The 12,594-nt window shown below is 44.0% G+C and overlaps 2 protein-coding genes across 2 annotated transcripts; one reads left to right on the forward strand and one right to left on the reverse strand.

Moving 5' to 3' along the window:
* The first annotated feature begins 610 nt into the window (after positions 1–610).
* stmn4l (stathmin-like 4, like) lies at positions 611–6,947 on the forward strand. Its single transcript, XM_030048273.1, has 7 exons — positions 611–668; positions 2,001–2,057; positions 2,645–2,740; positions 3,093–3,316; positions 5,655–5,846; positions 6,001–6,018; positions 6,464–6,947. The coding sequence occupies exons 2-7, from the start codon at positions 2,045–2,047 to the stop codon at positions 6,470–6,472; spliced, it is 552 nt and encodes a 183-aa protein (XP_029904133.1). The 5' UTR covers positions 611–668; positions 2,001–2,044; the 3' UTR covers positions 6,473–6,947.
* A 515-nt stretch (positions 6,948–7,462) lies between these two features.
* il17a/f1 (interleukin 17a/f1) lies at positions 7,463–9,219 on the reverse strand. Its single transcript, XM_030048275.1, has 3 exons — positions 9,209–9,219; positions 8,214–8,449; positions 7,463–7,775 (listed from the first exon to the last, which is right to left on the reverse strand). Exons 2-3 carry the CDS (start codon positions 8,438–8,440, stop codon positions 7,532–7,534), a joined length of 471 nt encoding a protein of 156 aa, XP_029904135.1. The 5' UTR covers positions 8,441–8,449; positions 9,209–9,219; the 3' UTR covers positions 7,463–7,531.
* Between the last annotated feature and the right edge of the window lie 3,375 nt (positions 9,220–12,594).

Genomic DNA, 12,594 nt, shown 5'->3' on the forward strand with positions numbered 1-12,594 from the left:
AAGGAGGACAGGAGGGGGGGAGGGGGGGGGACAACAGATGGATGTTTATACACGAACTGACTGGTGTGTGTGTGTGTGTGTGTGTGTGGTAACTGTTCCAGTCAGGATGAGTAACAGTTTGTTAAATTTAGAGCTGACATTTCCTCAGAAAGCACGACTCGGTAAACCAGATCCAACCAGTTCAAACCAGATCACATCCAGCCATTAGAATAATGATTACTATTATCATTATTGGTGTTATTATTGTTGTATTTGATGAATATGATCATATGCATCATATACAATAACAATCCTTATATGTGTATATATATCACATACATCACATACATTATGCACATCACATACATTATACACGTTATCTGCATTATGTTAGATGTACATTGTTATAGAATTATATAAGTGCTCTCTGCAGTCTACAGTGTGTGAATCTCCTGCTTCTCTCTGTCTGGATCATGTCTTCCAGTGCTCTGAATACAAAGGGTTAACCACCTCCACTCCCCCCCTCCCTCTGCTCCCTGAACCAATCAGGAGCCAGTATCCCTGCCAGCCAATGGGAGCGCTGCGTGGTGATGTCATGCAGCAGGCTGGTGGTGCTGATGCTGCCGAGCCGGAGGAGCAGACAGAGTCCGAGCTGAGAGAGAGAGGAAGCACCAGCACCTCCCTGCAGGGTGAGTCCCGCTGCACACACACACACTTACAAACACACACACACACACACACACACACACATTCATATTCATGTCTATAATCATATTTATATTGTGCTTTGATATTCATATTGGCACTGATATTCCCCTTCACACACTGCTGGTTTGTGCAGGTTTGCAGAGATTTTTTTTTGTGTTTGTGCACACTTTGTGCTGGTGTGTGTGTGTGTGTGTGTGTGTATCTGGATGGTGTGTGTGGTGCAGCGAGAGGCTAAAACATTGTGGGTGTGTGGTGTGCAGCTGCAGGTTCAGGTTCAGGTTCAGGTCCAGGTGAGGCTGAGGACAGAAAACATGTTTGATCAGAATCAGGCTGAAGCTGCAGGTCGGCTCTGCTGCAGATGACGTGATGCTCTTTCTGCCTGACATGACATCACCCCCCCTCCTCCCCCTCCCCCCACCTCTCAGAGTGATGTCATTGTGTCTGCATGCGGTGAGGCAGCAGAGGTCTGCTCACACTGCAGACACACTTTGTCTGTGTGGGGTTTTTTTGTGTTTTTTGCACTAAAGGAGTTGGAAGGCAGAACAGAAAAGAGAAGAATTCAGCACTGTGTGTGTGTGTGTTTGTGTGTGTGTGTGTGTGTGTGTGTGTAAACAGACAGACAGACAGACAGACGAGTGAGGAGCTGCCAGTGACCTGCAGAGCTCATTAACAAAACTACTTATTATTATTAATCATGAAAACGTTAGTTGCTCATAGTGTAGGCAGAACTCTGTTCCTTTATGTAAATTCAATAAACCGACATGCCGTCATTTTTAGTTTTAACTCTCAACATTTAAATGCAGCAGATGGAGGATGGATTGTGTGCCTGTTTAACAGCCCTGAGCTGCAGCAGCTCCTCATGTCTCTGCACAGCGACAGCACAGGCTTCCTGCTGAGGAGCTGTGTTCATCCCTTCACTGACCCGTCATCACGTCACGCAGGAGATGATGAAAATCCTTTTTTAAAACCGTCTCCAAGCACACTGCAGCGTCCCTGCCATCACACACACACACACACTCACACACACACACACACCTCAGAAATAACACAGTGAGGCTTCAGCACCGAGGCAGGAAGTGACCCGCTGCTGGTGTCTTCTTCTCTGGCTTTGTTTACTCAGTCTACTTTCTAATGAATCTGTCTGTCTGTCTGTCTGTCTGTCTGCCTGTCTGTCTGTCTGCCTCTCTGTCTGTCTGTCTGTCTGTCTGTCTGTCTGTCTGTCTGTCTGTCTGCCTGCCTGTCTGACTGACTGTCTGTCTGTCTGTCTGCCTGCCTGTCTGACTGTCTGTCTGTCTCTCTGTCTGTCTCTGCAGGAACAGTCTACCTCACCACAGTGTCTTGGACAGAAAACAGCAACATGACTCTAGCAGGTACAGCACACTGTGTGTGTGTGTGTGTGTGTGTGTGTGTGTGTGTGTGTGTGTGTGTGTGTGTGTGTGTGTGAGAGAGAGAGAGAGAGAGAGAGAGAGAGAGTGTGCGTGTGTGTGTGAGTCTGTTTTTGAGTACGTTCGGGGACACACACCTGATTTAAGACCTGGTAACTGGGGACTGCTTGTTCAACTGGGGACAAAAACCGTGACATCATTTGGGAAAAGATGATCTAAGAAGTCAGTGGTTAAGATTAAGATTAGGTTAAGGTTGGGATTAGGTTAAGGTTTGTATTAAGTTAATGTAGGGATTAAGTTAAGGTTAAGATTAGGTTAAGGTTATTTTTAGGTTAAGGCTGGGATTAGGTTAAAATTTGGATTAGTTTAAAGTTGGGATTAGGTTAAGGGTAGGATTAGGTTAAAATTAGGATTAGGATTAGGATTAGGTATGTAGTTGTTATAGTTGGGGTTAAAATCTCCAGTAAATGAATGTAAGTCTTTGTAATGTCCCCAAAGTGACCGAAGTAAATGTGTGTGTGTGTGTGTGTGTGTGTGTGTGTGTTGATTATTGATTGGTTGGTGATTTGCAGCCTACAGAGAGAAGATGCGAGAGCTCCCCCTGGTGTCTGTGTTCTGCTCCTGCATCCTGCCTGCAGCCTCCGAGCGGCCGCCCGACAACAAGGAAGGTCAGTGACATCACACACACACACACACACACACACACACAAACCTACTGCTTTCGTTTTCCAAAGCTTTATTTCATCCATTGTCTCTCAAAAATATATTTATTATGTTTATATTAAATATATTTAATAAAAGCTACTTTGGCATAAAGAATCAGCAGTTTTGTCTAAAAAATATATTTTAAATGTATTCAAACTTACTCGGACTGTTAATTAGAAATTCAAAGAAGCAACAAGGACAACAGTAGAAGAAGAAGAAGAAGAAAATTGTGGTTATATAAAAAAATTTGACAAGACAAACATATGGTGTTAAATCTGTGTGTGTGTGTGTGTGTGTGTGTGATGTCGTCCTCAGGCGTGGTGGATCTGAACCTCGGCCTCATGCGGGACATGGAGGTGATCGAGTTGAACAAGCGGGCGAGCGGCCAGGCCTTCGAGGTCATCCTGAAGCCGCCGACCTTCGACGGCGGGCCGGAGCTGAGGGCGACCACGCCCCCCCGCCCGACCACGCCCCCCCGCCGCACGCCCTCGCTGGAGGAGATCCAGAAGAAACTGGAGGCAGCACACGAGAGGAGGAAGGTGAGGGGAGGAGCCACACACACACACACACACACACACACACACACACACAAGCCGGCTGACCTTCAGTAACACTGTCTGCAGAGGGGAGTGCTTTCTTCTTCTGTGGTGTGGACGGTGAACAGGAAGCAGTTGTGATGTCGTCTCTGCTTCCTGCAGGACGGCGACCTCACACAGGCGCCGCTTTGGCCCGTTCAGACTGCAGGATCTGTTTCTGTCGTATCAGGATCAGACTGATTTGAGAAAGTCTGGACAGACAGAACCCACAGTAGTCCAGTCATTTTATGAAAAAACCTAGGACAAACTGCAAGAGAAGCAAACTCAACTGATTTTGTATCCTCAGTTTGTCCTGAGTGAGGGGAAAAAAGTCCCAAGGAATCCCATTGGTGGAAAGTTTTGAAAATCACCTATTTATGACCACAAATTACCAAAAAACACTGTTTTTAAGACACAGGGGAAAGGGGGTCAACATTTTACTTCCAGATATCACTATAAAAATTCACAAGATGATTACACACACAAAGACAAGAAAAAAAGTCAATTACAAGTTCTTTGAATTATTATGTTTACACATGCATATCACACATTATCTGATTTGATATGCACTAATAAGAAATATAAGGAATAAATGCCAGAACAGATATTTAAACAGTGAATTAAAAGGTTACTATATATACAGTAACCTTTTAATTCACTGTTATATAGTAACCTTTTAATTCAAGGTTACTATATATATAGTAACCTTTTAATTCACTGTTATATAGTAACCTTTTAATTCAAGGTTACTATATATATAGTAACCTTTTAATTCACTGTTTAAATGTCTCTTCTGGCATTTATTCCTTATATTCCTTATTAGCGTATATCAAATCAGATAATGTGTGATATGCATGTGTAAACAGAATAATTCAAAGAACTTGTAATTGACTTTTTTTCTTGTCTTTGTGTGTGTAATCAACTTGTGAATTTTTATAGTGATATCTGAAAGTAAAATGTTGAACCCCTTTCCCCTGTGTGTTAAAAACAGTGTTTTTTGGTAATATGTGGTCATAAATAGGTGATTTTCAAAACTTTCCACCAATGGGATTTCCTGGGACTTTTTTCCCCTCACTCAGGACAAACTGAGGATCCAAAATCAGTTGAGTTTGCTTCTCTTGCAATTTGTCCTAGGTTGACCTCAATTTTGGCCTAAAATTACTGGACTACAGGGCGTGTCAGTTTGGTGAATCAGGTCCAAACGTCTGGGGGAGGTTTGAAATGCGACCCAGATGTGTGTCAGTCTGGATGCTCAGATCAGATGTCAGACCATCTGTCAGATCAGAGAGAGGGACGAGCAGCACCAATAAACTGTCTGACGGCACTTTTGGGGCGGGGCTTCTGGACATGCAGCCGCGTTGAAAAGAAGCATCATCGGCGTATGTGATTACTGACGCCTGTGTTCTTAGAGCTGAGCTTCTTCTCAACAACTTGTCTTCATTCGAGCCTCGTCTTCATCCGCCCACTTCCTGTTCCCTGAAGGTTTGGGCGTCGTTGAGATGTTTGGAAGCTGATTGGCTCGTGGATTTGTAGCTTAACTCTGGGCTGTAAACAAACCGCTGCTTCTCACACACTCACATCCACAAGACTCAGGAGTGGTTTCCTTTGAATGGATAAATTATAATGACAATAATAATGACAATAAACTTCTATGTGGGTGTGGCCTACCAAACATCCAATGAAATCCCTTAAACTGATCTCAGATCTGTTTAAGGGAGCGGAGTGACGGGGCTCCTCGGTAGCTCACCTGCTGGAGCGCGTACCACTTATCGAACCGCAGCGTCCTGGGTCCGGATCTGACCTCAGGCCCTTTGCTGCAGGTCGTCCCATCTCTCTCCCCTGCCTGTCCTGTCTCTCTCTCTGCCCTGCCTGACCTGTCTCTCTCTCTACTGTCACTGTCAAATAAAGCAGAAATGGAAAAAAAAAAATCTTAAAAAAAAGTAGTATAGTGACTGTATGTGGCGGTGGCGGCGAGGTAGGCGTGGGACGGGGGGTGATCTATGGCCTCTCCAGCTTCTGACTGGCCCTGTGTTTGATGACATCATATTACAGCGCCCTCTTCAGGATAATTCCATAACGTAGTTGATGAAATTCTCATTTTCTCTTTTGCAAATTTGAAAAAGTCTGTTTAAAATATGAGAATCTGCGTCCCATCAGACTGTTCCGACCGGATCCCTGCTGACCAACCACTGCTCATCTGTGTGTGTGTGTGTGTGCATGTGTGTGTGTGTGTGTGTGTGCGTGTGAGTGTGTGTATGTATGTGTGCTTTTTTCATCACACTGTGACTCTGTGTGTCTGCAGTGTCAGGAGGCGGAGCTTCTGAAGCACCTGGCGGAGAAGCGGGAGCACGAGCGCGAGGTGGTCCAGAAGGCCCTGGACGAGCACAACAACTTTGTGCGGCTGGCGAGGGAGCGCCTGGAGCTCCGCATGGAGGCCAACCGCGAGAAGAGGCAGGCGCACCTCGCCGCCATGCTGGAGCGCCTGCAGGACAAGGTGAGCCGCCGCCGCCGCTGCCGTGTCACATGTCACTCAGCAGGAAGCCGTGAAGTGTGAAAACCTCATGATTAACTGATCGATTAGCAAATAAAATGTAGAATAAGCAGAAGACAGAATGACTGACAGCCGCTTGTCTGTGTGTGTGTTCCAGGACAAGCACAGCGTGGAGGTGAGGGGGCGGCCCGGGACACACGGGGACTGACACACCTGGATGCTGTTGTTGTTGTTGTTGTTGTTGTGTTATATATGTTATTATTGTTAGTGTTGTTCTTGTTATGATAATAATAATTATTTATTAATATTGTTGTTGTTGTTGTTGTTGTTGTGTTATATATGTTATTATTGTTAGTGATGTTGTTCTTGTTATGATAATAATAATTATTTATTAATATTGTTGTTGTTGTTGTTGTTGTGTATGCACTAATTTATATTTTTTTATATCTACTCCAGTAATGTTTTTGCTAATTGCCAAAGGCTACGTCTAAAATACAATAAACAAAATTAGTTTGTCAAATGTGTGTGTGTGTGTGTGTGTGTGTGTTTGTCTATGTGTGTGTGTGTGTGTGTGTTAGCTGGTGAGCTGAGTTAACCCCTCCCCCTCCTGTGTCCTGCAGGTGTCATGATGGCCTGATCACAACACGAGCTGAACTTCATCTGGAAGCCATTTTGGATCCGACTGCGGAGCGGCCTGAGCCGCCGGTCGCCGGTCGCCACAAACTGTAAACAGGAAGTGAAGAAGAAGAGGAGCAGGAGGACTGTCCGGTTCTGCTGCGCTTTGTTGCCATGCCAACTGCCAACAGTGCCACTGTGTGTGTGTGTGTGTGTGTGTGTGTTGGACTGCTCTTGGGGACACACTGCAGACTTCAGACCCGTTGATTTGACGGCTTCGTGTCCTGGGACGGGACAGGCAGGTCTCTGGGGTTAGGGTTATGTGTGTATGTGTGTGTGTGTGTGTGTGTGTGTGTGTGTGGATATCTGTATATTTCTCACTGCAGGCAGCATTACAATATCACTGTAAACCAGTCAGGGTGTGGTGATGATGATGATGATGATGATGATGATGATGATGATGTACAGAAATCACATTATATTTTAAATTGCACACAAGAATAAAAAAAAATGTTCATGTGATTTTTTGTGGTTATTCAATATAAAATTTAACCTTTTATTTTGACAGGTTCCCTTTATTTCATTTAAAACATTATTATGTGTAGAGAGTCTAGCAAATAAATAAATAAATAAATAAATGAATAAATAAGCCGAAAAATAAAAAATAATTTAAAAGTTAACAAGGAAGTTAAAAAAAGCAAAAAAGAAAGAAATTAATTTATGCTATAATTATTAATTGTTATACATAAATTACTATTACCTGTACAAAAAAATCAAACACACACGTGTGTGTATATATATATATGTATGTGTATATGTGTATGTACATATAAACAGATACACATATATATACACACACACATAAGTGTACATATTTGTATACACACACAAATAAAAATTGTGAGTTATGACAAAAACAAAATGCATCTTCACTGCTCAAAGTTACAATTTTAAAGAAAGAAATAAATGAATGAGTTAAATTCAGGTTTCAAAGGGACAGAAAATGTTTCCTCCTGCGGCTCAAACACAAATAACGGTTTTCATATTTTAATAAAGGCGTCGTGTTGCGGCCGTCAGTCCTGCAGCTGGACGCTGGGCCGGATGCAGGTGCAGCCCACCGCCAGCAGCCGGGTCTCCAGGCGGTAGTGGTAGCTCTGCACCCCCGGCGCCTTCACGCGGCGCAGCAGCAGCACCTGGTGCATGATGGGTTTGGACTCCAGGCTCGGGTCCTCGGTGCCGTCGGCGTCCAGGCAGCCGGTCAGCGAGCAGCGCGCCTCCCACAGGACGGACGGGTACAGGGACTCGTCGTATGTTTTGCTGAGACAAAAATTTAAAAATTAATAAATTGGATCAATACATCATCAGATCTAATTATCAATAAATATTACAAGAGTCTCTGTGATCAATCCTTCAGGTCCTGAGCCACTTGGCTCGATGTCTTTCACAAAGTTGTGGACAAAAGGAACAAGAAACCAGCTGAGAGCCACTGAGGGAAGACCTCCATGATTTTGATTTTGTGTCTCTCCATTCACTTCCATTGCAAAACAGCTTTCAAAATAAAAGCCACTTTTAGCACAGAAACAGCAGCCAGTCGTGCCTCAGCTCTCTGAGGACAGTGAACCTCCTCTGGTCACTTCACTGTTTGGAAAGCAGATCTTGCTAAAAGGTTCTTTGTGCAATCAAACTCATCACTCTGAAGAACTGTGTGTGTGTGTGTGTATGTGTGTATGTGTGTGTGTGTGTGTGTGGTCTCACTGGTAGGTCCAGGGTGACAGGGAGTGGTTGTTCAGGGCTCGGATTTGAGACGGAACCAAACTGCTGGAGTCCAGCTGCAGGGGAACCATCTTCTCCTCCGCGGCGCCGGACGGATCCGATGACTTCCTGTGTGGCTTCGTGGTGTGTTTTGAGTGGTCGTGCGGCGCCGCCCCCGCCTCTCTCACCATCACCATCATCATCATCATCATCGTCACCGTCAGCATCATCGTCACAGCCTGGAAACAGAGGAAGAGTTTGTGTTTAACCATCTGAACTTTTTTTTTTACATTTACTTGTTTTTGGGGGGGGAACGTCCGGGGAACACAGGCTGTTATCACCCCAGAGAGACTTGCAGCTGAAATAGTAAATATAATATCTGCACACAGAAAAATAATACGAAGATGCCAACTGGTGAGAATGAGAATGGTTCTTTAGGGTGATGCCACAGGAGAACCCTCCAGACTTCCTTTGGTTCTTCAAAGAACCATTTCCTTGTTCTTCAAAGAATCCTCAAAGATTCTTTGAAGACCCATCAAAGAAAATTCTTTGAAGCGATGCAACAGACAACATCTGTAAGTGCATCATACCATGTTTTAGGTGCAGTATTTATTTTAGTTTCATATTTACTGTCTGACTGACTGTCATATCAGTTTGCTCTGATCAGGGGGAGCGCACACTGTACAATGACAAGAACGGCTTTCTGTTCGATTCTAGAAACAGTTTCTCAAAGAACTGGAAAAAAGTTCTCTCTAGAACCTTTTTTTTTAACAATTCAAGAATTATATTACAAGAAAAATGAGCACAAAAAGTGTTGTTTAGAAGGTGAAATAAAAGCTCTCAGGTTGTTCATCTTTGGAACGTTGATCTGTTCATGCTAAAACACAGAAACCGCAAATTAATATGTCCACGTTCCTCAACTAAAACTGGCAGTGTGAGCAGCAGAATGAGGTTCTGCTCCACCGGCTCAGCCACGACCAACCCGACCCTGAACTCACCGTCACTTTGGAGCTCATGATGGACCTTCTGGGTTCAGGTTCCTGTGGTTCTGTCGGGGTTCAGGTTCCTGTGGCTCTGGGCCTTAAGCTGCTCTGGGATGGGGGGCAGGTGTCCTGAGTAGTGCAGGACAGGATGAGATGCTGTCAGATTTATAGCGATCAGAGCAGAGAGTCACTTCCTGTCAGTCTTTCATCCTGTCATCAAACCACGCTCGCGCGCACACACACACACACACACACACACACACACACACACACACACACACACACAGAAACAATGTAGGCTAACAAATGTGACCCAGTTTTATCAGAGATGACTGAGCTCAAGAAGGTTGTGTCAGCCTTTCCCCTGCAGCCTCTTTTACTTTGAAATTTTCTTTCTGGATGTTTCCGTGGGATCGATACGGGACGTTTTACTTCTCTGTTCCATAGGAAAAGATTCAGCATGAAATCCTGAAACCAGGAACCGAAGCTCCGGGTTCCTCTCCTCAGAGTTTTCTTAATCAAAACACTGAAGCATCATTACTGTCAGCAGAGAAACTCACATACGCTGATGACATGATTATAATAATTATAAATAGTTTTCTTTTAAAATGTATTTTTGCTCTTTTTTTTTTTTGGTAATTTATTTCCCTAATTTTTTGAAAGCTTTTTATTATTATTGTTTTTCTAATGTTTTGCAAATTTGGGGATTATTCGTTGCTAATTTGCTAATTGCTTTTTCCAGTGTGTGTGTGTGAAACCCATCAGATGATTAGGAAAAATTATATGGTGTATCAAGGTATACTTTTTTACATATGCTCCGTCTCTCATTTCTGTATTTATTGTTACAATATTTTGTATGATTAATGCACATATTTTTGATACAGCTTTCTATATAATGCACATACTTTTTTACTAATTTCTAAGGCACATATTTTTATATTTCTCATTTTGAAAATGTCTTCTGGACATATAACTAAGTCCAGTTCACCTGTCTGGCGCCAGGTCAGATCCTACAGACTGATACAAAAATTTTAACCAAACTGAAGAATTCAACTTTCAAAAACATTAAAATGGTTTTGATTTCTGCAGTGTTTTTTTTTTATAACTGCAGCAGTAGTTTTGTGCTGTCCTCCTTCCTGGTTTCTGTCGCCGCCCCCTCGCCGCCGCCGGCCTGACCTGGTTTGCCTGCAGGCGTTTTGTTCTGCATCAGTTTCCTCTGAGCATCATGTCACCGTTTCCCCTCGCCGTCCGCTCCGCTGACACTCAGCATCTCCGACACTCTGAAGTCGGGTAAAAATGTGCAAGGAAAACTTGACTCTTTAAAGTCAAGTGATGAGAATTTAAATCAAGAGTTCGAATCATATGGTGATGTCCCAGGGCCCTGGGTGGGCTGACCAGTGTGCTGCCTCCTGTGGGTCTGAGGCCCCCCAGGGGTCCCTGAGAATCCTCCTTGGGGGTCCTGAGTAAGATAAGGAATACTTTAAATGTGTGCGAAAGTATGGGTAGTTGAAGTATTTTAAGCAGTAGTTTAAGTGTTTGAAACAGCTAAATCAGTAACTGAAGTATTTCAAGTTGTGGGCAGAGTATCTGAAGCAGTAATTTGAGTACTTGAAGCTTAACCCACTTATTTTTAATGTCCCACAATAATTAATACATAGAAGAGAAAGTACAAATGTAGTAGGAGTACTATGTAGTACTCACTGCTACTGTTAGTACTCAGTGATGATGCCTCTGATGCCCTGAAACTGAAACTCGGTCTCTGCTTTGCCTTTCACTGGAGGTGTTTCAACTGACTTTAAACAGCTTTGTGATTATTATTATTAATAGGCTGGTGCAGAAAAATGCGCTGATCAATTTCTAAAATACGTCACTGAGCAAAACAGCGTTTACTTCTGCTGTTGGTTTGTCTGCTGCTGAGGCAGAAAATGTCATTTTACAGGCGATGTTTGTGAGATTTACCTTCCCTCACCGTAAAATTAAATCCACTGCTGTTCACTGTCTACCTTGCTTGACCACCTCTCTCTCTCTCTCTCTCTCTCTCTCTCTTTTGGGAGCAAAATGTGGGAGCAGCAGGTCAACACACAGCCTGATGTCTGCACTGCAAAAAATGATGAGCAAAACAGCCGCTGCTGTTTCATGATTCAGGGTCTGTTGGCTGATCTTCACAGAAACCCGGAGCTTCAGTTCCTGGTTTCAGGATTTCACGCTGAATCTTTTCGTCTGGGACAGAGAAGTAAAACGTCCCGTATCGATCCCATGGAAACATCCAGAAAAAAAAAAACGTTCAACATCAAAGAGGCTGCAGGGGAAAAGCTGACACAACCTTCCTGAGATCAGTCATCGCTGATAAAACTGGGTCACATTTGTTAGCCTACATTGTTTCTGTGTGTGTGTGTGTGTGTGTGTGTGTGTGTGAGAGAGAGAAAGAGAGAAAGATTTTATTTGGTGCTCTCTTTTTGAAATCAATTTCTGTCAAAATGAGGATGTGGCCATACGAGTTCTGGCAAAGAGCCACAAACGGCTGCACACTCACACACTCCTCTGACTGCACTCACACACACTCACACTCTCCTCTGCACTCACACACACTCACACACACTCACACTCTCCTCTGCACTCACACACACTCACACACTCCTCTGACTGTGCTCACACACACTCACACTCTCCTCTGCACTCACACACACTCACACACACTCACACTCTCCTCTGACTGCACTCACACACACTCACACACTCCTCTGACTGCACTAATACACTCACACTCTCCTCTGACTGCACTCACACACACTCACACTCTCCTCTGCACTCACACACACTCACACACTCCTCTGACTGCACTAATACACTCACACTCTACTCTGACTGCACTCACACACACTCACACACTCCTCTGACTGTGCTCACACACACTCACACACACTCACACTCTCCTCTGACTGCACTCACACACACTCACACTCTCCTCTGCACTCACACACACTCACACTCTCCTCTGACTGCGCTCACACACACACTGGCTGAGCGGCCGTGCTGCGTGTTTTATATATTGTATATATTTAAAAGCATATATGTATGTTGTTGATGTGTATTATATTTGAATCACACAGTCATTTAAAGTGTAATTTGAAAAGTGTTGACAGTGCAGTGAAGTGCTGAGTCAGCACAGAGCTGAGGAGCCAATCAGAGCAGGGCAGGCGGCCTGGAGGAGATCTGACCTCCCCTGAGTTTATGGATTCATTCGTTCTCATGTTTTTAATCACGTCTTGCTTTGTGGGAGGGATCAGACTCAGGGCCGCTCACAGCCTCCACTGTGTCACTCTCTCTCTCTTCCCTACATCTATTTCTCTACGTTTATCTGCATCTATAAAGAAACAGATACAGATAGAGATACAGACACA

The sequence above is a fragment of the Myripristis murdjan genome, chromosome 3 (genome assembly GCF_902150065.1).
Source record: "Myripristis murdjan chromosome 3, fMyrMur1.1, whole genome shotgun sequence".
Lineage (NCBI taxonomy): Eukaryota > Metazoa > Chordata > Actinopteri > Holocentriformes > Holocentridae > Myripristis > Myripristis murdjan.

What these genes read in the sequence shown, in the direction of transcription:
- stmn4l (XM_030048273.1), top strand. An exon ending in GCCGCCCGACAACAAGGAAG is followed by an intron (nt 2,741 to 3,092) that starts GTCAGTGACATC and finishes TGTCGTCCTCAG; the next exon opens with GCGTGGTGGATCTGAACCTC. An exon ending in CAGCACACGAGAGGAGGAAG is followed by an intron (nt 3,317 to 5,654) that starts GTGAGGGGAGGA and finishes GTGTGTCTGCAG; the next exon opens with TGTCAGGAGGCGGAGCTTCT.
- il17a/f1 (XM_030048275.1), bottom strand. Translation starts at nt 8,440, where the DNA reads ATGATGCTGACGGTGACGATGATGATGATGATGATGGTGATGGTGAGA. An exon ending in CTGTCACCCTGGACCTACCA is followed by an intron (nt 7,776 to 8,213) that starts GTGAGACCACAC and finishes TTTTTGTCTCAG; the next exon opens with CAAAACATACGACGAGTCCC.